General features: G+C 50.8%; 2 protein-coding genes across 4 annotated transcripts in view; one reads left to right on the top strand and one right to left on the bottom strand.

Moving 5' to 3' along the window:
• The window catches only part of CUNH7orf50 (chromosome unknown C7orf50 homolog), a 127582-nt gene that overhangs the window by 37242 nt on the left and 63243 nt on the right, over window positions 1–27097 (top strand). The gene's annotated exons all lie outside the window — the stretch shown is intronic.
• Window positions 6294–11093, bottom strand: GPER1 (G protein-coupled estrogen receptor 1). 3 transcript variants are annotated; one of them, XM_055340150.1, is made up of 2 exons: window positions 10850–11093; window positions 6294–10240 (listed from the first exon to the last, which is right to left on the bottom strand). In XM_055340150.1, exon 2 carries the CDS (start codon window positions 8456–8458, stop codon window positions 7304–7306), a length of 1155 nt encoding a protein of 384 aa, XP_055196125.1. In that variant the 5' UTR covers window positions 8459–10240; window positions 10850–11093; the 3' UTR covers window positions 6294–7303. The 3 variants fall into 3 exon arrangements, with proteins under 3 accessions (XP_055196125.1, XP_055196126.1, XP_055196127.1); XM_055340151.1 differs by having other exon boundaries at window positions 6294–8991; XM_055340152.1 differs by having other exon boundaries at window positions 6294–8721.

Raw genomic sequence — 27097 nt, 5'->3', positions numbered from 1 at the left:
GAATATTTGCTCTACTTCCTGTTTCTTTTTATAGTTTTATATTCCCTGCAGATATTTTCAAGTTTGACATTTGTTTTTTTAAATGTGGTAAGCAGTTGTTTTAGGCATTGCACTTGGTTTTCCAGCATGGAGCCCATCTGATCCTGTCTCCGCACCCGTGTGTCTGCTGCTGTTCTCACTCTGTACCCGGCCGTCTTCTGCTACCTCCTGGTCACTGCTCTTCGGAAATCCTTCATGGGCATTTCTACTGCCTCCCAGAAGCCTATGTTGGTTGCTGCAGCACACCACCTCACTTCCCGCCCCAGGCTGGCTCCCTGGGCAAGTTTGCTCTCGTCAGCACCAAGAGCGTCTGTTCTCTAGCCTACCGTAAATACAGTGTGTGCACACATGCGTGTATGTGTGCGCATGGAGGGGTGGGGTGAAGGTGATATGGGGACTCGGGGTGCTGGTGTGTCAAGTGGCAGTTCTAGCACAGCCCCTTGGGGCCTTAGCTCAGTGCAGGCCTTGTGGGGTGACAGGTGACCACAGGACATCGGTGGCTTTTTCATGCAACTCCCCTCCCCTATTTCTTGCTTTCTTACACAAACGTATTTGGATGTCCCCCGTACCGTCAGATTTCCCTTCTTTTTAAGGTGTAAAACATGACTTGGGTCGCCTGATCTAGTTGTGTCCACTGTTGTTGGGGCAGGTTGATGAGGCTGCCTGACGGATTTGGGTGTTGCCCTGGGACTGGGTCTTCGAGTCCAGGGGACAGACTGCAGTCCCTCTGGGGCAGTTCTGTGTGATAACTTGGAGGTCAAGAACCCTCTACCTTTTTGCACTCTTCAGAGAACTTGGGACTCTGCAATGGCTTACTCAGATTTTATTCATTTGGGGTGATTTCCTTGGATTTTCTTCGTTTGGGGTGACATTTTTGAGTCCATGAAGGAAAGAAAGGCTGTGTTGTTTGCTGAAAACAGAGTGTCCTGGGCAAGTCTGTGTCTCCCACAGGTGATGTGCTGCTGGGCAGGAGTTTCTGTGACCTCCTGGGAGAGCCTGGTCTCTTGGGGGAGGGTGACTGGGAGAAGCATACCAAGGTGCTGAGAGCACCACCGGGGTCTTCTTTCCTCTGCATAGCGTGTGCTTCCTGCAGAGCCCTGTTTTTCGTGCTGTGGGGTCTCGTCCAGCCCCTTCCTTTTGGAGCTCAGGCTCCAGAGAAGTGGGGCCAGGGGCAGGAGGTTGGTGAGCATGTTAGGGGCTGTCCAGGCAGGGGCAGGAGGAGGGAAAAAGATGCAGGAACTTGTACGGGACCTCCTATCAGTTGATGCCTGCATTCAGCAGAACCAGCCCCCTGGGAGAGACTAGGTGATGTTGCTTTTTCTGATAACAACTGGCATCTTTCCAGGACTCCCTACACTGATTTCTTGTGATAAGTTTTAGATTGATTCCACCCTGGGATAAAGGCCTAGAATTACAGTCAGGTTTGGTGCACTTTTGTTTTGTGTTCCTTTGGCTTTTAAAACCTTTGTTCCCAGATGAGAACCCCCGCCCACTGGACAATGGCAAAAATGAGATTAATTCACAGCTGCCAGCACTTTTCTGCCCACAGAGAACTGGGTGTGGAGGTGAAGCTTGCAGCAGTGCATGTGCTCTCTGGCCCGCATGGTGAGCTTGCAGGCTCAGGGACCATCCATCCGGGAGGGCAGGAGCTTTGGACAGGGCTGTGCCACGCCTGCCTCGTGTTCCTGGAAGTAGGTACTGTGTCTGTCTCGCCTACGTGGGTCCCTGTGCAGCTATCCCATTGTCCTGGACAGGGCCACCCCACTTATCTGGGGTTCTTCTAGCTTTAGCAAGGGCTTGCTGACTGATGATGGCCACACTGCCCTGTAGGTTGTCCTGTGGGTGGATGGGGGTGTGAGAAGGGCACTCGGGAGAGGCTGGGACCTAGTGGGTTTTTGATCAGTGACACTGCCTTCCTCCCTCCTCCCCTTCCAGTTTCTGGTGATTGCTGGGCTGGATGACTGCCGCCCCCCCATCTGGCAGAAGCTGGGAAGGCCAAGTGCTCACCTATTCACAGCCAGGCCTCGGCCTCAGTAATGGGCTCTGGCAAGGTGCTCTGCTGATGAGTCATGTGAAGAAGCTCAGGCTTCTCTTCCCTGACTCAGGCATTGAGCACCAGTGCAGATATGGAACAGGGACCTCACCTGCCCTGAGAAGAGAGATGGGAATGCGACGGGTGTCATGCACCTTGAGGCTCCCAGTGCCTAGGAGGGGCTCTGTCCCAAACAGAAAATGTGCCTGGTGCAGACATGGATAAGAGGAGGTGCAGTAAGGAATGTCTCACTTCTTTCTCTGAGTTTCAGGCCTTAGCAGGTGTCCATGCTTCATCCCTCCTGTATGGTGACGAAACCCCATCGGTCGATGATTAGACCATTGAGTTGTTTTTACCCATTGGCTAGTGTAGATGCTGCTGCTGTGAATATTGATGTATGAGTTTTTGTTTGAACACCTGTTTCAATCTGGGTTGACATTCAGGTAGGGGGATAGACATTCCACACATTTTGTCCTATTTGCTTTGACGTTTGTGTGCATGCTTGTCCACAGGCTGCACCTTTGGACGTCCCCCAACCATAAATACTGAAATATGTGCTTCTTCAGAAGAAGAGCATTATCTCACAGACCATGGGGCAGTTCTCAGCAGCAGGTGATATTCCTCCTGTCCCGGGGCCCAAAAAAATACCCCTGCAGCATTTTCTTCTAGCAAAATGTTCTGCTGAGTGGCACATGCTGCATTTAGTTGCTTTATCGCTTGGCCCTCTGTTAATGTGGGACAGTCCCTCTGGTTTTCTTTGTCTCTGTGACATTACATTTTGGATCGTGACCCTGTCTCCATTTTGGATTTTCTAATACTTCTTTCTGACTGGGTTGAGGTCACTACTCTAGATGCGGACGTGGTGGGCTCTTCATTGGCACTCAGTTTAGGGCTGTCCCATCTCTGTGATACGGTGCCTGTCTCTCTCACATGAAAGCAGACCAAGTGTGGACACACGATGTCCTGCTCCTGCAGACATGCTGGGTTTAGCCAGGCTTCGCTGGCATCTCCACTGGTGGCCTCCACTCTCAGGTATGCAAAGCTCACTCAACCCTCTCTTGTGTGTGACTACACTGTGCTTGTTTATTGCACTGTTTGTTTTATCTCTGTTGTGTTTACTTGTCTGTAGACCAGAATGGATGCATGGATTCTTACCTTTCAGCAGTCTGTTACTGTCTTCATGCTCAAAGAGCCCCAGATTTTGGGTAGGCCCCTTATCCTTCTCATGTGACCCTGTCATTCTCTTGAAGTTCTTCTTCCTTCTGGTGGAACACCATGTGCCAGGGCTCACCTTGTACTCCTGCCCTACCTGCATTGGCTATTGCTCTGAGGAGCCTGCTTCTCAGGGGGTTGGTCTGGGCACCAATGGGCCCACAGCCACTCAGGCCCCTACTCCCCCTTTTAGCAGATGGAGCCAGGGAACAAATGATCACATGTGTGCACATGCACATACACGGCCTATGCGCTGTCCTGCATGTATTTTCAGTTTAGAGATCTCAGGGTTCACTGGACACCCTCAGTTCCATCAGCCCTGGGGCCTTCCCTGCTTGCCTCCTCCCTTTCTTATTGCATCTCCCACCATCCAGTTGAGTACAAGTCTGGGTTCATTGATGGATGCTGATTCAAAATGCATGTAAAAATTTCAGGACTGCTTCACTCATACCACCTGCAAAGACGAGGGGATGCATATCATTGAGGCTGTAATGACCTGAAGGCCTCCACCCCTCCAAGGAGGATGTGGGGTCTGGGAAGTGCCACCCTCATAATCAAGAGTTAATTATTAAGCACAAAGAAAATTATGAAGTCACATTCGGTGCTAGCACCAGTGGTTTCTGTGTGCTTACAGCTCTACTTTTGAGCTCTTGGTGGGGTTACAGAGCATCAGTGCCCAGGAGAACCAGGTTACCAGGAAACAGCAAGGCAACCAAGTGCCTTGATTTTATCTTGTGGCTTTCCTGACAAAATAATTAAATCAGCCTCTGCTCGCAGGCAAATGCTGAGAAGGGTCTGCATTTGAATCGGCCGGGCAGCTTGTGCACACTGGCTCCATCCATCTCTCAGACATGGGCTCTGGGGTCTCAGGCTCAGTAAGAAATCCTTTTTGTCAAGTCAGGACCTCTACCTTGTACTTGCCCTTCTAGCAACCATCCAGTGGACACTTGGAGCAGTTCTGCTGCTGGTTTACACATCAGGAGATGGGGTTTCAGAGGTTCAAGGTAATGAACTATGTCCGGCCTCATTGGACGGTGCCTCGGGCAAGCACCAGCTGTAAAAGGCCTGGTGGTAAGGCCATTCAGGAGCAGGAGATGGCTAATGAACACAGGGCTGACCTTTTCAAGCCCTCTTGGAGGGCTGCCTGTGGATAGGAGGTCCATGCCCTTGACCAGTGCTTTGGGGCTTTGGTTAGACACAGTTCCTGCCCGGACATCTTTGGAGGGGCTCTTCATTCCTCTCCTTCCTGCCCAGAACATCGTGTCTGGTGCACCTTTGGAAAGGGATCGAGCCTGTGACCCTGGTTGACCTCTTGATTCCTGAGTGCTGTAGAGGAAGGAATGTGGGCTTTGGAGACATGGGCTGTGGGTCAGTTCCTGCCTACATCACTAACCATTTAAGATTTCAAGTGGTTCAGGACTCTGAGTAACAGGACAGTGCGCATCTCATGGGTTTATTGGAAGGATCAGAGAGTAGGCCAGATTCCCTGATGGACTGTCTCTCCACTTTTCCTCAAGAGCTACAGCTGAACAGCCTGGGTCTCCAGGCTCTGTGCAGTCTTCACATGCTTCCCTGCTTCTGCTTTTCACACTGGGAACGGTACACATATTTGATGAACCCTTGCATATAGTCAGACACTCGAGGCTGGGGTGCCAATTGGTGCATCTGATCTGCAACTTGGAGTTGTCAGCACTGAGGTCAAAGGGGACTTGGTAAGGAACAGGGTTTGCAGGCTAGGTACTTGGGTGTGGCATCTTTGACCGAGTCCTGGGCTGGGGCAGAGCCTGTCCTGAGAAGCTGTTTCAGGGAGGTGTGGGGGGGCTCGGAGCATGTATGAGAGAAAGCATCTTAGAACCTCTCTCAGCTTTTATAAGATGAGGTGTGTCAGCACAGTGTCTGCACCATTCATAGACTTGTGACTTTTGGAGGTTCTGGAGAGACAGAGGGTAGAGGGAGGACTCTTCCTTGGAAGTTGCACTGGATCTAAACCACCCACTTTCCCTCACCTCACCTGCAGGGTGGGTGTCCTATGACAGTACCTCGGGCGAGCTCATGGAACATCACATCACTACTCACCCTGTAGTGATGTTCCCACACAGCAGACCTGCTAGTGCATGGGAACCATCCTCAGCAGTCATTGGTTTTCCGGTCCTGCAGTTGGGATGTTTATTTAGAAAGTGAATCTGAAGTGGAACTTGCATGTTGGAGATGGCATTTCTGTAAGGTCACAGTGGGTTAGTGCCAATATTTACTTGTGACAGACCTCTTTCTTAGAGATTTGCACCTGAAAAACCATTGAAACTACAAATGGCAGGACACCTGCATGGCTCAGCAGTTGAGTAGTCTGCCTTTGACTCAGGGCGTGATTCCGGGGTCTGGGATCGAGTCCCACATCAGGCTCCTGTGGAGGGCCTACTTCTTCCTCTGCCTGTGTCTCTGCCCGCCTCCCTGTCTCTCATGAATAAATAAAATCTTAAAAAAAAAAAACAAACTGGGATCCCTGGGTGGCGCAGCGGTTTGGCGCCTGCCTTTGGCCCAGGGCGCGATCCTGGAGACCCGGGATTGAATCCCACGTCGGGCTCCCGGTGAATGGAGCCTGCTTCTCCCTCTGCCTGTGTCTCTGCCTCTCTCTCTCTCTCTGTGTGACTATCATAAATAAATAAAAATTTAAAATAAAAAAAAAATACAAATGGCTCATTTCCGTATCACCTAAACATCATTTCTCTTCTCCCTTGGGAAGCCTTGCCTGTGTGAAGATCCTTGAGAATCTTCTGGGGAGGTGGGCCCCTGAGTGGAGTATATGGGGCAGGGGGAATGGGGTTCACTTTGATCCCACCTCAGACCACATTGGAGGACAGGGACCACCTCTGCCCCCCAACTGCCTCATAAGCACTCTGCTTCTGCAGATAGTGCAGAGCTGATAGAAGAGCCAGAGCGTGTGGTGCACTTACGGTATTGCTTGTGTTGGCACCCAGAGCTTGTGCAGCAGAATGTCAGACATCTTGGAGATGCCAGGTGTATGTGGGTGACTGGATTTAGATATTGGCCCTGTGAGGGAGCTCTGGCTGGATGGTGAGCCTGGTGGTACCAGGGGTGTGGGTTTTCCTTGTGAGAAAAGACCAGTTCTGCTGCTGAGGCTTGGAGACCCTTGCCCAGCTGCCCCACCACCCATAGCAGACAACTCAGAATTGAGAATCAGGATGTGACTATGCTTTATTAAGAAAGGCTGGACATTCCTAGCAATTGTTAGTTTTTCATTTATACATTTTAAGGAGAACTGTTTACATTGTCATCATCTTCGTCCCCATTGTTAATCTCAGAGGCCAACTTTGTATCACACATGCTGGTTCCCCAGCCTATACTCCTGTGGTATCATTCCCTCATGGCATAGGTGCAGAGATGCATCTGGTGGGAGAAGAGCCTTCTGGCTAAAGCAGCCCAAGTGCTCAGGGTCACGCAGCCATGGAGGGCGAGGGGCCACTCTGAAGGGTGTGGGTGGGAGAAATGCTTTCCCTTTCCTAACTTGAGTGTACTTGTTAGTACGCACAGTAAACCATAACCCACAGATGTGGAGAATGGATCACAGTAACCAGGTCAGATCTGCTGAGTGTGTTGTCTCCAGACTTCATTTTTTCCGAGGATGGCAGATTTATGGCAGATCGACCTTAAAACTAAGATCTTTCCTCTAAAATGTCCCCTTCATTTTGCTTTCATTGGCCAACATGAGAAATGTCCTTTGCTGTGGGATGGTGTGTGCAGAGTGGAGTGTAAGCTCACGCTGGTTCCCCCATGCCCCGCAGCCATGAGTGTGGGTGGGGAGCTCCAGGACTTTGTGCAAGGCCCAAAGTCAAGGTTGCTTGCAGCAAGGGCTCCTTAGATCCCAGGTGTGTCTGCAGCTGGGGCGTGGGCAGTCTGGCATGTTCTGACCAGGCTCAGAGCATAGTGTGGACCGGCCAGTCCTCCTGCCTTGCCTTGGGAGTGACACAGAGCTTGGTCTATGCCAGTACAGCTCGGCCACCTCTACACTGCACTACTGAACCTCACATCTGACTGTTCAGTACTGTCTGGAATGACTGCCTTCAGGGCAGCATGACAAAAGCGGTTCAGAGCTGACATGTTGGTTTTCTGCTCAATGTACAGTCTCAGTTTGTCCCTAAAGGTCTCCCCCAGAAAGCTGTAGATGAGAGGGTTCAGGCAGCTGTTGGAGAAAGCCGCCAGGTTGACAATGTGGCCAGTGAGGGGGTAGGCATGGCGGAAAGACTGTTTGCAGGGAGCGTCTCCTGGCTGCGTGCGCTGCAGGAGGTGAACACTGATGAAGACATTCTCCGGCAACCAGCAGATGAAGAAGACAAGGACAACCGCAAAGATCATGCGGAGGGCTTTCTGCCTCCTGGGGCGCAAGCCTCGGTGCTTGTGAGCCTTGATGAGGACCCGGACGATAAGGGAGTAACACAGGCCAATGATGGCGAAGGGGATGATGAAACCCAGGGTAACCTCGAGCCACTGGATCTCCTTGACATCTGCAAAGCAGAAGCAGACCTCCTCCGTGTGCTGCAGGTGTACCGCAGTGAAGGGCACCAGCGTGGCAGAGACAGAAGCCATCCAGATGAGGCCACAGCTCAGCCTGGCATGATGCTTGGTGCGGAACAGGCTGGAACGCATGGCCTTGGCCAGGGCGATGTAGCGATCAAAGCTCATCCATGTGAGGAAGAAAATGCTGCTGTACATGTTGATCTGCAGGAAGAGGGACATGAAGGTGCATAGCACGGTGATGTCGTAGTACTGCTCGTCCAAGTTAAACACCTCAATTAGGGAGTCGGCCACCAGGATGAGGTCGGCTGCTGCCAGGTTGATGAAGTACAGGTCTGGGATTGTCATCTTTTCCCGGAAGCTGATGTTCACTACCAGTATTAGGATGTTCCCCACGAAGCCGATGGGGAAGAGGAAGATGGTATAGAGGCAGGAGAGGAAAAGCCCAATCACGTACTGCTGGTGCTCAGAGAGCTCGCCTGTCTGGTTTGCCAGGATGGTACCAGTGAGCATGTGGGACAAGTTGAGCTCTGGGGAGGTGCTGTTGGAGGCGCCTGGGCGCGTCTCCATGCCAAAGACAGGCACTGGGGACGTCACATCCATAGCCCCAGGTGCACAGCTTTCAGGATTTGCCACACAGCTCATGGAAGTCTGACTTCCACAATAAAACCACCTCTAGAAAGTAAAACTGTGCTCTTTGAAGTGAGCCAGACGTTAGTAAGATGGGAACTCATCACAAGCATCATTGGTAGCAGTGTGGGTTTGCTCTGCAGAAAGCTCAGAAGATGGGGAAGGTCATCCATGTCCGGGCTGCAGGTGGTACCTTGACTGGGCGTAGGCTGTGACATCCACCACAGTGTTGGCTGCAATGTCCAGTGCCCACTGGCTGGCCCTCACTACCTGCGCACCTGAGGGAAGCATACAGAAGATGAGTAAGTCTTTAAGGCCTTCTGATGAGGACAGTCGGTATGGCGGGTGGCCACAGGGTTACAGCAGGCTCGTGAATGCAAAGGACAGGTTGGGACTTGAGATCCTAGCATCATGAGGAGATGGTTGTCGCTGAACTGAGGGAAAAGAGTTCAGAGTAGAAAATGCCCAGTTTTCTGTCTGCAGGGCTCCGGGGCTGCTTGGTCTGACTGGAGCCCGGACGGTGAGTCATCCTAATGCGTGGTGGACGCCTGTGTTTTAAAATAGTTGAATAGCATGCTTATGAAGTAACGTGGCTGTTGGGTATGGAAATCTCAGGAAAAGTACTATTTGCCAGCAGAGGAAATAAAATTTATTTCAGCAGCTGTTGGAAAGAGAACTAAGATGAAGGGAAAAACCCAGCTTCTCTGAAGATCATGGGCCCAGAATGCTTTGTGGAAACTGGAGTAGAGTCTCTTACAATAAAATTGATAAAGGAAATCTAGGGTTTTGTAGGGTTTTTTGTGGTTTTGTTTTTGTTTTTGTTTTGTTTTTGCTAACCTAAGCTTGGGTGCCCCAAATAAGGCTTTTTTCATGATACGAAATGAAAGAAAAGGTGATAAAAATGGTACTTGCTTTAGGAAATAATATTTATCTGGTGTTTTCATAAATTGTTATAAAATTGAATATGTTTTTGTAATGTTGTTTGTAATCTAGAAGCTGGGTAAAACAAAAAAATAAAACCTAAGCAAAGTCCTTTAGACCTTTGCTGCTGACAGGTTTGCGTACGGGGCCATCCATAACAACCTGGCTTATCCGCAGTCTTCACACGCGGGCAGCAGCTGTGGTGTTTGGGCCATCACCACTGGGGAGGGGTGCTCTTGGCATCGATGGTGGGGGCCTGACACAGAGAATGAGAAACCCCAAAGAAGCTGAACTGGCACATTTAAATGGACTTGAATTGTTTTTCTTTTGAGAGCTCTTGTTTTACCCTGTGAGATCATTAGGAGTCATTTTTGAACTGTTGCCAAAGCAGACTAGACATTTATTGAACTACTGCTTAAAAAAAAAAGAAAGAAAAGCAGAAAAACGGCCTTAAATCACAGCCTTGGGGTCAGTTATTACTTAAAAAGTATTCCGTAAGCTTTGCTTAGCTGAGGTTGATAAGTTTATTAGTTATTTTACATTTTTTTGTTCATCTTTAGTAGATTATACCAGTTTCAACCACATAAATGTCATTGTTCTCAGATACTATCTGAAATGCTTAAAGCCCCTCTGTTTTTAATTTCTTGTAAGAAGTGCTCCGAGTGCTTGTTTTGCTCTCTAAATGTAGAAATGCAGGGCCGTTTTCAACTGATTTCAGAGGAAGGTTTAAAGGTGAGGGAGCTGGCCGCACACACTTGTCCTCATCCCATGCTTGTCAAAACAGGCTGTGGGAAGAGTTTTGAAGCGAGTCCTCCCCTTCTTTCCCATGTATGTGAGTTTTTTGATCCTTGACAACACTGTTATTTTCATAGTGGCCTAGAACAGAGACAGGAACTAGTGTGGATTTACTGCTGCCACAGTACCCTTGTGAGAGTGGAGCATGAATATATAAAGATGAGCATTAAATAGTTTGGTATTGTTTGTTTCACATTTCCACTGCATGTCCAGTTCTAGAAAACTAAAACCACATTTTGTCAAATCTGTTGGGTGTGTATCTTTGTGTAGGAAGACTAGTCCTCCCAGACGTGTGGCTTTCGCGAGCGTTTTCATTGAGTGACTGAAGCATGATACTATAGACAAGCCATCTCATTGTCCTAACGTGAGACAGCCCCTTGCTTGAAGGAAATACAATAGAATACAGGATGTTATTTTCGGCATGCATTTAGAAAGAACTTTTGTGCAAAGCCTCCCCTACTGTAGTCCCACTGAGATTGTTAGAGCCAAGTCTGGGTTCTTATGTGGTGGAGAGGCTATGTAACTTCAGTGCCCCTGTCAGCAGAGGGTGGCCTGTGTATCCACACCTGCATCCAGCTGGAAGCATCATAAGCTGCACCTTACGTGAGACCAGCTGGCCAGGTCTGCCCGGTGGCCTCCATGGCAACACTGACCCCAACATAGAACCAGGAACCCAGGACTGAGACTCACCTGCACCGCAGCCGGCCACCCCAGCTCGGGCCGATTCTGAGCAGACCCTTCTCTGGTCCTTTGGAGGGCTTGTCAGCCAGCCTTGGCAAATGTACTCATGGGAGGCTGCAGGCACGGCTGAAACTCTCTGGGTACTGGTGATTCTGGACTTGGTTCCACCCGTCGAAGAACACTGGAGCGGTGGTCCTGGAAGGGGAGACTTGGTGCACGAGGCTGACCTGCCACAGTGCCTGTCATTGCTCCGTCATTGCTCGGGATACCAAGACACTGCAGGCTTTATAGGCTTCATAGGCTTCCCAGGGCCGCCCATTGTGCTCTGCACTGGACGGCCTCCTCAGAAGGCCAGCATTAACCATTTTTTTGCTGGCCTTTTTTCTCCCACACTGTAGCAGTGAGCTCAGTCCCACTACATATTTTTATGGAAGTTTCCAGATTCAATTGCTTTTCTTCACACACTGACACAATTTTTTTTTAAGTCTGAAAGCATTGTAAGTAGGTCTTGTGTACCTTTCAGATGATGACCCATCGTTATTTGTTGGAACTGAAATAGTCTTGCTTGTTTTTAAAACTAAGCACTGGATTTCCTAAGTCTAGAGAATACTGTGCTAATTATACCTGGAGAATTTAACCTAGAAATTGTACAAAAGCACTACCAGAAAGAAATTTAAACACAAGAAATAGCAGGTATTTGGGAGCAAGTATGTTAGGAACAGAGTAGGGTAGCTGTGTCTCTAGCTCTCCCCTTCCCTGGAGTGTACCTGTCCCACAGGCGGCAGAAGGCGGTGACAGACCTGAGAGGCCCCTCTCCCTGCCATGGCTGTGGCCCCGGTGCTGTGGGGTGAACTCAGTCCTGTGGGTAGTTGCTGTGTCCTGGTACCTCCCCCACCCCTCCCTTCACCCCAGTGGTTGAGACTCCCCAGCGGCTCAGACAAAGGCTGGTAGAAGCCCCCCGGCCCAGGTGCCTGCCTTTCAGGTCTGTAAGGCCCTTCAGGACCTGCTGTGCCCTGGCTGCTCACGCTGACTTATGGGATGTTTATAGACGTCACATTTTAATTGATCTCATACTTTACTCTTGGTGACTCTTCACTTTTTAAATTTTTTGAAACTGTGAGATTGAACTGAGCGTGGTCTTTTGTATTACTGAGTGTGAATAAAGCAAAGTGCCGCCATGCCTACACCTTGCAGGTCAGCATGTGCTCCTTCTGGAGGAGAGAGGCTGGTTCCAGGCTTGAAGCGGGGCGTCTGGTCAGAGAAGGGCGGGTTGGGCATGGGGGCTCCTCTGGTCATGTGCACTGGGGGCAGCCAGTGTGGCTTCCCTGCAAGCTTTCTGTTCTGTAAGGAGCCTATTTCAAAGGAGCTTGAAGGTATTCTGAATGATGATAATCTAACATCTTTCAGATTCGTGTTTTATACATGTATTTTTCAACAGACAATACTGTGTTAAATTTTTTATGGAAAAATACATTTTTTTCCAGCTTTAGAATCCAGCCATAATTCTGATTTGTTGGCTTCTTAAAATTCTGAATGACATGGTAATGTGAACGAGACTAGTGTGATCTTAGGTCCACCGTGGCCAGCTGCAGATTCCCAATAATTCCAGCACTAATGATGCCCTAGGACACCATTTTGAAAGAAATGAGTCATGAGAAAGTACAACTTCCTCTTGTGTTAAAAAAATAAATTAAAATCCAAACCTTGAAATAGCTAAGACATGTCATGTAAAAATAGCCACTGCCTACTCGCCCCAGCCTGTGGCCTGCAGCCCCTCTCGTCCCAGTTGCCAAGGAGGAGCTTCCAGTGGCTCCAGGTGCACCACTCTGCATCTCCCACTGAGTTTGCTGTGGAATGGATGGCCCTGTGACTGGCATGCTGATGTTATGTGGAAGGCTTGGAATCGGTTGATGAGGGCTGCCAGGTGTTGGGGCACTGGGTGGCTAGTAACCTGTCTGCCCTCATACGACTAGCTAGTAGGAGGCACAGGACCCTGCTTTTAGGAATTTCAATCCACTGAACTCAAGCATGGGTTGATGTTTGCATGGGTCAGGGAACATCTTGCAGATGTCTATGTAAAGCGTGAAGACTTGTAAATTTTAAAATCTACCCTTCAGGCCTGGTGCTGCCTGCATGTAGCTGTTGAACTTCCCTGTGTCCCCTCCTCTTCCCTGGCAAAGAATTATCCCCCAAACCTGCAGAGGGACCCCTAAGGTGAGACATAGTGCCTGGAGGGAGCAAGCCCAGTCTCTGAATTGCCAGGTTCCGTTTTCTCCCTCTGCAGATAGCTGCCCCATGGCTCTGGGTCAGGCAAGGGTGAGTGGAGTTGTGGTGCTTGTGGAGCCACGTGATGCCTGTGGAGCACCTACAACACATGGATACCCCATGTCTCTGCCATCCTCATCCTTGGGTGGGGCTGTCTTCCCACGGTGCCTCGCACCTCCCTTCACCAGGATGGCCCAGTTACAAGAGGTGATCAGAGTCCCAGGCTTCTGTAGGCTTATCAGCAGGATTCGACTCACAGTCCAGACCTCAGGCAATGTGGGTGCCAAGCTTTGGTGTCACTCCATGTTGGGACACTGAGCCTGGCCTGTGTGGTGCTTATGGAAGGGGAAGCAAATGGGCGCCACGAGTGCTCCCACACTTAAGAGGCAACACTGCATGCACAGCCTTTCCTGCATTTCCTCTGATAATCTATCCCAAGCTCGGGGAAGCAGAGCGCCCCTTCCCCTCAGCTGGTCAAGAGGTTTCTTTGGGACACATAAAAAGCCCTTTATGGGCTTTGTCCTCGCACCCACCCTGAACATCCAGGCAAACACCACCTTCTATAAAGACATAGGCCAGGGCCCAGAGAAGGGAGGAGAACATACTTATGTTGGGGACGCATGTGTGCTGGGCATCCTGCACCCTTTGGGTCAGCTGCGGATTGGCCTAAGAAGGTTTATGCTATTAGGGAATCCTGTGGCCCCTGGTGAGCAAACAGGCCTCTCATTCTGGATGTGTGTGTGTGCTGCCCTGGAAGCTGGCCCAGGGAGTGGAGGGGCAGCCACCAGGCACTTCTGCAGCCCCAGCCCATAGCCTGTGCTGGCAGAGTGGGCATAATCAGCACTGTCATCCTATCCTCTGGGTGTACAGGTCAGTGAGACCCAAGCGGCAGTCGTGTGTGTGTGCGCGCGCGCGCACGCAGAGGTGTGTGTGTGCAGAGGTGTGTGCGCCCAGGCCGAAGTGTGCCAAACAGCGGCTGTCTGCGCTGTTCCAGGCTATACTGTAGAGGAAAACGGATGGGCTTTCTGCAGACCCACTACCCAGCCTTTTCTGTTTCTGAAACGGATGTTGAGTGTTTAGGTGCTCTCCAGCATCAGATGCACCTTCACACCCACCCACTCACTCTGGGGGTGTTTTATGACACCATAAAGGAGCAGTCCCTGTAGTTTCACTGGTGTTGACTTTTGGACAGCTGGGCTCCTCTTAGCTGTTGCCTGGAGCTTTCTGGATATTTCCTCTAAATCTCTGAGTGATGTGCCAGTGGCAACCAGAACATGGTGCACGTGGCTCGCGGAAGTGCAGCCGGATGGTGCTTACCAGGTTCTGCCTTGGGAGGGGTGTTTGTGGGTGGCATGTTCTAAAATGCCAGGCTGGAGGCTTGGGTCCTCAGGGAGAGGCTCAGAACCACAGGTAGTGGCTTTTCCCTCACCCTGTGTCCCCTCTCTGCTCTGAGCCATCTTTTTCAAATTGAGGTTTTGTGGATGAAGCACCTCCCACTGCTGGAAAGCCATGATTCTACGTATTTTCTGGTCTGTGGCTCTTGACTTTTCTCTCAATTTTGTCCTTGAAGAGCTCCTCTCCTAGGATGAGGCATGAGCAGACAAGACCCACATCTGGCAGCTCCTCCATCCCCACAGGGCCCACGTGGAGCTGGTGGGTGGGGCCGGGGGCACCTGGCTGTTTTAGAGGTTGGGGTTCCCCACCTTCTCTTTGGTCACAGCGGTACTTTTTAGTGTCTTAGATCCTGGGCTTCCTCATAGGATTTGTTTAAAGAAGGGATCCTACTGCTTAATAGAAAAAGTTTGAGAACCAATGATTTATGTTCCTGTGGTTGGGTTCTAAAGCTATTCCTTCAGCCAAAATACTGAGAAGCTCAGTGGTACCAGATTCTCCAGGTTTTGCTTATGTGTTTGCTGTCTCAGCCCTGGTCAGCCATTTCTCCAAGGAGCCTTGAGCACATGTAAGCCTAACCCCTCCTTCTGTTCTAAAACTAGCAGGGTGTTAGCATCCATTATTGTGTATGCATTGATTTAGGTCCTTCCACTTCTGAACATGAATAACACAAGGGAACTTGCCATAAGCCATTAAAAGCTGGATAAAATATAGGACATCATGGTTTTCAGTCATTGGGACAGTGGATAGTACAAGATCTTGGTCTCTGAGAGAAGGAAGCAAAGTGTGGTGAGCCCTGTGCCTACCTGGGCTCCTGTCCTGAGGCAGGAGATGTGCCTGTATGTGCCTAGTGGGAACAGTCAGGGCAATGCTGAGAACAACTACAGGCCAGGTATATGCTGAACAACCACCAGGGTTTACTTAGGCCTGGGCCATGTTACTGCATCCAGTCAGACTAGAGATGTGTCTGAGCCTCTGTGACAATGAGGAGAGACCCTAGAATGGGATGCCTACTTAGGCCACTCCTGACCCTGACTAACAAAGCTTAAACATAGCTGTCCCAAGAAATCCGTCAGTTCTACAAGGAACACCATGCCTGCTGGAGTTAACTTCACTACTCTTTAAAGGAAGAGAGTAAGGGGCGCCTGGGGGACTCTGTCGGTGAAGCGTCTGCCTTCAGCTCAGGTCATGATCTTGGGGTCCTGGGATTGAGCTCCACATCGGGCTCCTTGCTCAGCAGGGAGTCTGTTTCTCCCTTTCCTCCCTGCTCCTGCTCTCTCTTGCTCATTCTCACTCGTTCTCCCTCAAATAAATAAATAAGATCTTAAAAAAAAATAAGAGTAAAATTAAACACTCAACAAGGGAAATTCATGATGTCTAGCTAGCATCTAGTAAAAATTACTGTGTGCGAAGGAGCGGCTGTCACGTTTCAGTACTGCTGCTGTTTTTCCTACCTGACTGTCCTGATGGAAGGGAAAGCGTTCTTGGACACTCCTGGCTCTCATGTGTGGGCCTCGTACAGGAGTCCAGGGCAGAGGCTCTGTGAGTATGTGAGCACATGGACGAGCAGAAACAGAAGGGGAGTGGGATTTTTAAGCATTTAGTATTTTAATGGTATATTACAGAATCTTCTTAACCATATAATCCAAATCCTTTTTCTTCCAAAGAAGTAATACAGATATATCAACATTGAAAAGACATACTTGCAAGAGGCATTTTTGTTCTGTAGTTTGCAGAGTAACAGAAAATGTTCATTAAAATAGAAGACAATGGAGTATTATTCAGCACTGAAAAAGAAATAAGCTACCAAGCCATGGAATACATTGAGGAACCTGATACACAGTCTGTGCCAGCTCTGCTCTGTGGGATTCCAGCCATAGAACGTTCTGGAAAAGACAGAACTGTGGGGATGGGGATAGATGAGTGGGTGCCAGGGGCTTGGGGGAAAGAGGGCAGGGCTGCAGAGGCTGAGCCCGGGGGTTCTTTGGACTGTGGGTACTCTGTGATGCCATAAGAAGGATACATGTCCGTATAAACATGTCTGAACCAGGGGATGTACACCAAGAGGGATGAATCCAGATGTGAACTGTGGACTCTGGGTGACAGTGATGTGTCACTGTCGGTCCATCAGTTGTAACAAATGCTCTATCTGGGGGAACATCAGTGTGGGGGCATGGCATGAGGAGTGATCTCTTAATTCCTTTTAATTTTATCATGAACCTAAAACTGCTCCGAACAGTAAAGTTTTCATAAACAACTGAAACCATCAAACCTAGAGGTCCTTAAAATCAGAGACGCCTTTTCCTTGCACGCCTTCCTTCTCTATTCAACCAGGAAAATCTTAATAAAAATCTAGCAAGAATGGTCAGTGTCAATTTTGGATGAAGATGAACTACTGAACCTTCTATTTTATATTTCATATGTTACCAGCCTTTCTACATGTAATACCAAACAGAGCAGATAGGGCTTTGGACACAGAGCTTTTCACTGACCACCCAGAGCCCTGGCAATCTGCACCAGTCACCGGCCAGCAGGAAGTACAGTGTGACACTTCATCAGCGTGTGGGTGATATTCTCAGATGTCCAGTGATGGTGATAAATGTAAAAGATAAAACCAGACTTCTTTGTTATCAGCAATATTTATGTGGTCCAAAGTTTCCAGCAACATTAAAGGTTAACCAGTTAGTGACCCTTTACGGCCAGATTATAATATGGCCCTAAAGTTATTTGGATAATGTATTTATTGTAAAGATTTTGTCATTGTCCCGTCTGGGCAGGGGCAGAGAAGGATGCTGGATCGCAGATAGATTAATAGAACTGCTCACCAGTATTTAGGACACCTCCGCCCAGTCAGACCTGTGTCTGGACAGCTTTTGCCCCCACATCCTCTACACTCTTGATTTGCAGAATTTCTTTTAGCTGCAGACATTTGGTTTAAGTCAGGAGTGTTTGTGGAAGTGGAGCTGAATGCCAGGCTGCTAGGGCATAGTGCCTTCCGGACTATCCTGTCGCCCCATTTGGTACTTACTGCACAGATTGGAGTTTCAGCAAATGGCTGTGGTTCCTGTCAGGGAGATACTCTCAATTGGCTTGGCTCGCTCATCTGCTATAGGCGAGGCCCTGCCTTAACCCTCGATTCTCTTTAAGGAAAAGCTGTTGCTTGGTTCTTCCTTCCTACACCGTTGGGTGAGGTGCTCTGGAACTTTCAGCAGTGCCAGCCTGCAAGGCCCATGGAGGAAGAGGATGGCCAGCGAATTCACACAGCTCTCCCCAAACATGACCAGCTCTGCCAGGTTCATGAAGAGCTCATCCCTGGGCGAGCCAATGTCCCTCTGCAGCTTCAGCCGGGCCCGTCGCAGGAGTGCGATGCTGTAGAGGAGTCGGCAGGCAAATGTGGTCAGGGCCATGGCCAGAACTACTGAGGGAGCAGAGGCTGTATCTCTCTGGGGAGGGGCTGCCCGCCGGGCCAGCTGGACAACAAGCAGGATGAAGAATGCCAGCTTCAGGACAAGGGCCAGCCCAAAGCCTAGGCTGACCTTCACAATTTCATACTCTGGCCAGGCAGTCAGTGGGTCTACCTGGCACAGGGTGGTTTGGAACAGCTCCCCAGATGTGCCCAGCAGGGCCACCAGCACCAGGGAGCTGCAGAAGGCACAGCCCCCAATGGCAGCCAGACTCGCCACAGAGCTCTGGGCCCCATTGATGGCCATACGCAGGCAGGGCAAGGAGCCCTGCAGCAGGAACACAGAGAGCATGGCCAGCTGTGCGTATTGCACATTGAAGTAGCAGACATTGGCCAGGAAGCAGAGGATGGCACAGCTCAGGTTGGTGGTGGCCATGTAGTCCGGCCGGCTGATGGCGGTGAGGGAGAGCAATGTCAACAGCATGTTGGTGACAGTGAGGTCTAAGAGGAATGCGTCCAGGCTCCCCTGCCTTGCGCGGCCCTTTATGAAGGTGGTCAGGTTGAAGAGCCCAGCCACCAAGCTTATCGGGACACTCAGAGCCATGTAGACATGCAGGCATCTAGAGATGATGCTCTGTGCGGCGATGACATCTTCCACTGCTGTGGAGACGCAGCTTGGGTACTGTACCCATGACATGTTGTGAGAGCTCATCCCGACCGCATCTGAGCTGCAACAGAGGCACACCAGGGCGTTACTAGGCTGTCACCACGGGGTCACACTGAGGGGAAAGGGGGCTGCCCTGGCGGGGAGGGAGCCTGTGCCTGTAGAAGGGACTCCCACCCAGGTGGATGGGTCTAGGGATCAGTGTGACAGCCAGCTTCCTTCTGGGGGTATTCTGGCCAGGGCCCACACGAGCAGGGGCCTGGTGCCCCTCTGCCTCTCCTCCCACATCAGAATGAAACATACTGCTCATAAGAGAAACACTGTTTTGAAGTGAGGTCACATCTGAGTCCCACCCCTAAAGCATTGGGGGTCAATGAAAGATTGCAGGGAGTGGAGTACCAGGACCCGGATTTGGAGCCCCTCAAGGGCATCATGCACATTTCACTCAGGACCTCTGCCTCATGGAGGGAGGAGCAGCCAGAAGGCGCATTGTTCTGTGACACATTTGCATGTCGCCATCCAGCTTCTGGACCCAGAGGAATTCTGATGGACTCTGGCCTGTCTGAAGGGACTGCACTCGTAGTATTGACTTTAGAGACCGAAAGGTGGCGTGCCTCGGATGCTGGCCCCCTGAGGACTGCAGTGCCTCATGCTCTTTCAGCTGGGAGCCATTTGATTATAGCCGAGCTGTAAAGTCCTGACTTGGGGCTTTAAATTGCGGTGCTGACAAGACTCATAACCTTTCCGGCCAGTCTTTTGTCACAGAAATAATTTCGTTTCTGTATAAATGTGTCTTCCCACTTAAATTTTAACCAAATAGCAGACAAGGCTGGGAGACAGCATCGGTGCTCACTCAGAAGAAGTTGAAGAAATTCAGTTGAAAGGTTCATGTTCATGGAATGCTCATGGGTGGGCCTTGCCTCATGGCCAGCTTTTGTGTTGTCTGCAGGGATAGCTTGAGGCCCTGACTAGCAGAGTCACACAGTGTGGCCCACAGCACCAGCATGTATGTCAAAAGAAGAGAGCACACGTGAATGGCCTTTCTTCCTGACTTCACAGAACCAGAGGCATCTCAATAGCAGACAGCATGTGGAAGCATTTATTATACACACAGGTTGTCTGACATGTGGCATCTTTGCGTACGTTGACATGTCACTGGATTTTCTCACTTCTTCCCAGATGCCCGCAGTGGCCGGACAACTGATGCACTGTCCTCTGCTGCCTGATAGCTGTGGGTGCACCGTGTGGAAGTGGGCTCAGGAGTCACTCTCCCCATGCACTGACCCTGCTCCCCTCCCCGCAGACCTGCAGGGGACAGGAACTTGCCTTTCTCCAGGTCCACGTCTGGCCTGCTTCATGAGGAACATGGTGAACTGTGCTGTTTTCCATCTGCTGCTGAAGGTGACGAATGATTGCCAGGACACTGAGTGACTTCAAAATTAAGAATAGTGACCTGAGAGGAAGTGATTTGGAATGCTAATCTGTAATTAAGGCAAATTGGAAAGAAGATCTTGTGAACATTGACCACGGGTCAGGAAACAGCATTAGGCTGCACTGGTGTCTCATCCCTGCAGCTGGCCCATGTTTCAGGCACTTCCTGTCTCTGCTGGGGGCTTCCCCAGGCATTGGTGGTCAGAGGCCACCTGGCTTGTGGCAGTTAACCCTGTTATTTGATTTAGCGGCCAGGCGCTGGGTCACCCAGCCAGGTGGACAGACGGTGTGTGTCTCCAAATCTGGCCTTGAGAGCACCTCCCAGTCCCAGACCCGTCAGCTTGTTGACATCTTCTTGTCTTGCTCTGTGCTTTTCTTTAGAGGCAAGGAGCCTGCCTTTGGGCCAGGGGAGGTGCAGCCTCATGATATCTTCTGGTTCGGTGTGTGAGATGTCTGGTAAGAGGCCTCTCGACTGGTGGGCCTGCAGCCAGGAGCAGGTGTGCTTCCATTGACACGTACTCACGTTGTGTGGTGACCTCGGCTCTTGTTCCCAACTTGCCTGTCTGCACGCTGAGCTCCAGGACAGCCCTTTGCCAGGCAGGGTATCATTCAAGGACAGGAGGTCCCTGGTGTGCTGCTGGCCCCCAGGTCCCTGCAGCACATATAGTGGGATACTGCTCCCTGCCGCCTGTGCCGTGCTCCCGTCTCCTGGATTTAGCTGAGGTTTGCGGGCTCTGATCTTTTTGCTACAGGGCTGTGTGGGCAAGGGATGGCCTGCTAGCATATTTTTATATGTGCAGAAGTGGGCCCAGGGTGAGATGTCCCAGCTGGGAGACCTGACATGCTTCCGAATCCCTGGTCTTGGTGAGGTCAGCCTGGGAAGGGTTGCCCCCTTCTGGGCCCGGGAGCACAGAATCTTCTCCCAGGGTGCCTCACCCACCCCACCCACTGTGTCTCTAGGCTGGGCCTTCGTAGAGCCGAAGGTGGCACCCAGTGGCTAGGCCATCCACCGTCCCTCCCCTCACCACCATGTTTGGGTTTTATTCAGAAAGAAAATAAAAGATGTAAGACATTTTCTCATGAAATTGCCCATGATTACTGCTCTTCTGCCAAACTCCCACCCACATCCCTGGCTGTCTCATATCTCTTACATCTTATAGCTTCTATTTGGCTTTGACGGCCCTCTCTCTTCTCAAGCCCCTCCGGCTCACCCCCAAAGGGCCAGAGAAGACCTTGAGACAGCTCTTGAGAGTCAGGGCCTTCTCTGATAGATAGTTACTACTTGCTGAGTGTTGAGCACTTGCTACGCTCTGTTGGAAGCACTTTATATATAATAACTTCCTCAGACCTTGCAGTTTTCCTCAGGAGGTAGGACAGTTAAAATCCCACATCTTCATGGTGGAAGTGACTGCTCTCAGAGCAATGGAGTGGTTTGCTCACTTAGCCAGGTAGGTGATGATGGCATCAGGATCAGAACCTCGACAGTTTGACCCCAGAACCTGTACAGTTTAAAATTTTACATGCGGGATCCCTGGGTGGCGCAGCGGTTTGGCGCCTGCCTTTGGCCCAGGGCGCGATCCTGGAGACCCGGGATCGAATCCCACATCGGGTTCCCGGTGCATGGAGCCTGCTTCTCCCTCTGCCTGTGTCTCTGCCTCTGTCTCTCTCTCTCTCTCTCTCTCTCTCTCTGTGACTATCATAAATATAAATAAATAATAAATAAATAAAATTTTACATGCAATAAAAGTTACTTTTTGGTGTGTACTATGGATGCATCTGGTCATGTCAGCACCACGACACACAGTGTACAAATGGTCCCGTCACCCCCTAACTTCCCTTATGCCCATTTCTTGATGCTCAAACTGTCCCTGCACCGAACCCCTGCAGGCAACCCCTGTGCTGCTGTCTTCCTCTCATCATGACTTCTTCCTCCTCATTCTGCCTCTGAGACTTCCCTGTGATGTGTGGGTCAGAGGTCATTCCTTCCTGTTGCTCAGTAGCATCCAAGCCGTGTGGATGAACCGGTTGTCTATGTGTTCGCCATTCCAGGGACATTTAGGTTATTTCCAGGTTTGGGCTCTTATAAATACAGCTGCTTCAAATACTCAAATGTAGGTTTTTATACATGAACATACAGTTTTATAGGTGAGCATAACACTTTTCTTTCCTTGGGTGAATACTTATGAGTGGGGTCTTGTTTTTTTAGTTTTAAAATTTTTACTTGGTAAATTTGACATTTTACATTTTCTAAATTTAAGGCATATAGCGTGACTTTGATACATTTATGTATAGTGATTCCAGCCATTGGGGCGATGCTGACCCGCCTGGTGTAATCCTGTCTGTGCTCCTCAGCATTGCAGTAGGTCTCTGGCTTAGTCATTTCTTGCTTTGTGTCTGCACCCTTAGACACTGCCAGTTTGACTCCCACCCCCATCCCACCATCACCACCCTTTCACTGGTTTAGTTTTTTTTAAAAGATTTATTTATTTATTTTAGAGAGACATCATGCGCACACACAAATGGAGAGGCAGAGGAAGAGGGAGAGAATTTCCAGCAGGTTCCCTGATGAGTGAAGAGCCTGACTTGGGGCTCTAACTCACAACCCAGAGATCATGACCTGAGCTAAAACCAGGACTCAGACCCTCTGCCAGCGGAGCTACCCAGACACCCTGCCTTGTTTTGTAAATAGGTTTAACTTCTTTGTATTCCTGTAGGACTTCTCCTCCTCTGTCTCTGAGCATGTGTGCTGTGGGGCCATGCATGCTTCTGGGAAAGGCTGCGTGTTTGTGCTGCACCTTCTTGATCTGTACACCTGCCGATGAGCACTTGGGTTGCCTCTGTGCGTGTGTGTCTGACTTGATGTGAAGTTGCCAGTGTTTGCCCGAGAGGCTGTGATGTTTTGCAATCCTGCCAGAACCTAAGCTTTTCAGCACAGGTCTTAGCTTAGGCTCTGAATTCCCCTGGAAAATAGGCTGACCCTCCAAGGCAGACCCCATGCCTTGTTCTGGTGCCAGTTTCAGGCCGAGAACCAGGGCTTCTGGGGCCCTTTTCTGAGCCACACAAAAGGGCTGCCAAGGTCCAGTTCTGGGGTCCCCTGGGAGCTCCCCAAAGCCAGAGCCTTGAGAATTTTGTGTTCTTTACAGCTGCTCCTGGCTGTAGCTCCTTAAATAGGCTTTCAGAATGGGAGGGGCTTGTGGGGCAGTTTCCTGTGGGTTTGTGTTCCTTCGGCCTCCCCAGGGGCACTGGGCAGAGCAGTGGGGTCCTTTCCCAACAGGAAAAGGATACTTGGATACTTTGTACAGACCTGTCCTCCCTGGCCCTAGAGTGGGGAAGCGGGCGGGGGGTGGGGTGGGGGGGGTGGGGGGTGCTCTCCCAGCAGGGGCTTCTCTTGAATACATCGTTACAGACCAGCTTTTAGATCCTTGGGAGCTCTGCTCAATGCACTCAGCACTTAGGTTGTTCCACCCTTCTTGTCATCTCTGTGGATGAGTAACGACTCCAGTTGCCGGGACCCCATTGTGGATGCTTACAGTGTCTCTGAATTTTTGCTGTCGTTTTTTCCTGGATCCTTTCCAGTCCTGTGCCATTTCACATATGATCCCAAAGAGACTCACAAACTTTTTGTGTGTGGAAAGAGCATAAGCTTTTGAGGTCAGGATTCTGCTGGGTAACTGTGCCATGTTCTTGGCCTGGCCAGCCAACACAATCTTCCACCCAAATCTCTGAGTACAGCCTGTCTCTGTGGTTCCATTAATCTCAGATGTGAGCCTCTGGGCACTCATCATTTGGCGACCCATCATTTGTAAGCTCTGGCTGTAGTTGTTTCTCCACCACCATCTCATAACATTGCAGACGTGTGACAATGTGGTGGCTGAGATACATGCTCCATGTTAATCTAGTGGTAGGAAAGTTGGCAGGCGTTGAGTTATAGGTCAGAGCACAGAGAAGGTAAACTGCCTTTTGTCCCGGCCCCTTGGGAGAATTCCTAACCCCTCTGTCCCGAGGCACCAACCTCTTTCCCTCTTGGCCAGCTCCTCCCCCTTGCTCCCTCTGGCAGGACTTGGCTTTTTTAGCGCCTTCTGGTCTTGGCTGTGTAAATGTTTCCATTCCATTCCAGTCCGTGCTCCTTGCAGATGAGGAGCCGCTGTGCCTGATGAGTCACTGTTCAGCCCATACATGGCCAGGCCCCATGCTGTCCAGCCCGGCCAGCTTCACGAAGGTGGTGCAGTGTGGAGGGCACAAGCTTTCATGGACACTGGGCATAAGGGCCACCTGGGACTCAGGCCTAGATGGTATGTGGGAGCTGGCCCCAGGGCCCCTGCCTCTGGCCCCCCCCACCTGCGGGCTGGGAAGGGACCATGACCGGCATTGTGGCCCCTGCCAACCCTTACTGCTTCTGTGGGGACCTGGTGCTCTCTGTCCTGGTGGTTCTAAAATACAAATTCCTGAACTATTCTGAACGTCTTCTATGAGTTTTGCAGAAAATAACCTCATTGAAATATAAAGATTAAAAGGTTTCCATTTTACTCCTTTTGAGTCTTCCAAGACCTCTGTCTCTCCTGGACACACTTACATACACATACATGCCTCCAGGAAACACAGCTCATCCCTGTCTGTCCTGGTGCTGGAGCAGCCCTGTTCCTCACACAGTGGACGTCCCTGTCTAGACAGAGGAGCCTGCCTTGCTGCTGTCCCTGCAGCTTTTGTGGATATGTCTAGCGTCCCTGCATAGGTCGGAGGGCAGGCCGAGCCCTGGGCCTCTGGGGCCTACGAGCTCTTCCTCTGACACTGAGCACACTTCTGCTGTTGTTCCCTTGGCTTCTCAGCAGCCATTTAGAGGCACAGTGAGAGGAGAGCCCCTTATGTTATGAGAAGCTTCCCACTGGTCCTGGTGGTTCTGAGGGCAGAGACGACAGGGTTCTCCTGGCCTAGGGGTGCCCACTTATGTCCATTGGTAGCCCTGTGGTCCTTGGGTGTTTACCAGCATCTCCTAGGGCACTGGGGCCAGCCTTTCCTTACCAAAGCTGAGCCTGAGAGAACTGTACTTTGGTAAACCCGCCCCTGGTTTAGAGATGCACCCTCCATCTCCACCCCCACCCCTACCCTCCACCCCCCGTCCCTACACACTTCCTGAGTACTTGTTAGGAGCCTGGCCCCGCCCCTGGCTGCTGGCCACCACTGTCCTATCCTTGTGGGCCATCAGTGCCTTAGCTCGAGGGCATCTGGACCTGGCACCCACATTGGACAGGCAAAGGCTGGGCGCGATGAGTGAGACCATGCGCCCCATAGAGCATCACAGCAGGGAGGCCTGCTGTAGGATTTGGGGTTATGTGGTTGATTTGGAGGAGGGTCTGAGGAAGTGGGCGCTGTCAGAAAGCGGTAGCTTCACCACAACCAGGGTCCTCTGTGATCTTGCCTGAGGGTGGTTGTGGCATCACTGGTAAAGGGGCAGAGTGCACATTTTGACTAGACAGGAATTTATTGATGTTGTGTGGCCTTCTGTTGTCTGCTTCCTGCTGTTCCCAGGACCTCATCTGATGCTGGTGCTCTGAGAGTACCATGTTGTACTATAGGGCCAGGCTGGCTGCTGGACCCATGTTTCTGTCCTCCCCCCACACTGGCCCCTGCAGTGATGCCACACCCTGTGCCCTGGACCGCAACGTGGGAGCCTCTACAACTCACAGCTGGTCACCTGTAGAGAGGGGTGCTGTGGCCCTACAGACCCCTCCCCTGGTAATCTACCCTGACTTTCCTCGGGCCCCCAACTGAACCCTGCTGGGAGCTGCCTACCCCAGCAAAGGCACTTGTAGGGCCCAGCCCTGTCCCCAGAGGTCCTGGAGGGCTCAGCTCCATGGGCTTCTGTCATTGTGCTATCCCAGCAGCAGGTGAGCACCATCCCTCTGTGAGATGGGAAGCCCAGTGTTTCACTCTATTGGCCTGTGATATTGGATAAGTTAATCTAGTCCTGGGTGCATGTCAGCAGCATATCACCACTGAGCATCTTTATGAAGATTTTGTCAGATAAGGTGGCATGTGGAGGCACTCAGGTGGTTCCTTCCCACTTACAGAGAGGTGGTCATGTGGACCACTCAGGTGGTCACAGAGACCCTTGCCTTTCACCCACAGAGTGTCACCTGAACACAAAGCCTGCCTTGTGCAGATAGCTGGCTGCCCCTGCTTGCTCTCAAAACTGGAACCTTCCTTCCTAGGCTCCACCCTCTGGGCGGAAACACCACCATGTCTGGGCTCCCAGCCCTGCCCAGCCACGGTTATGGAAAGAGACCCCTGTTCAGGCTTTACGCCCCATGAAACCTATACGTTCCAGATTGCCTCCTGTAAAACATTCATTGTATGCCGCCAGACCAGAGCCCCTCCATGTTTGTGCCCGAGGAGGGAGACCCAGCCAAGGAATGAATGCCTTTGGCAGCTTTGGTCAATACCCAGATGTGTGACAGTTGACAAGCGTTCCCTAGCTTCGTCTTCAGGACACAGAACTTGAGCCACATTGATCTTTTCTTAATGAGGAAGACCTGAGCAGTCTGCTCAGTTGCTTCCAGGTCAAAATGTTAGGAATATAGGTCTCATTTTAGTTTTTACTGGAGCCAACCTATAGCATAAAGAAGCCTTAGTTTTCAGAGAGAAAAGGTGCTCGGCTGTGCAGTCGCCAATCTGTCAACCAGCACTAAAGTACAGTGCAGGAGGTGGGGTGGGGGTTGAGGAAGCACTTGAGGCAGGGACAGGAAAGCCAAGAGGGCCGGCAGCTCACCTGTGCGAGGGCTCCACACACACTCTTCCTCTCCAACCCTGCCGTCTCTGCTGCTCTGTGCTCACTGGAAACGGGCAGGCACAGACCGATGGTGCTGTAAGGAAGGCAGGAAATCGGTCTTCAGTCATTCAAACCACACACATTGCATTTTAAGCAGAATATGGTTTGGCCACGTGACCCGAAAAATTCAAATAAACCTACGTCAGGAGGTAGCTTAGTGTCACAGACAGAAAAAGTAGTGTGTTGCCTCTGTCTCCCAGTGTCTGTGGGCATCAGCGGTTTCCTGCAGATCCCACACACTGGCTCGTTCACAAAACGGTCCCTCCCAGAAAGCAG

This window comes from Nyctereutes procyonoides, unplaced genomic scaffold (assembly GCF_905146905.1).
Source record: "Nyctereutes procyonoides isolate TBG_1078 unplaced genomic scaffold, NYPRO_anot_genome, whole genome shotgun sequence".
Taxonomy (NCBI): domain Eukaryota; kingdom Metazoa; phylum Chordata; class Mammalia; order Carnivora; family Canidae; genus Nyctereutes; species Nyctereutes procyonoides.
Note: the sequence above shows the minus strand (reverse complement) of the source record. Positions and strands in the feature narration are given on the sequence as shown.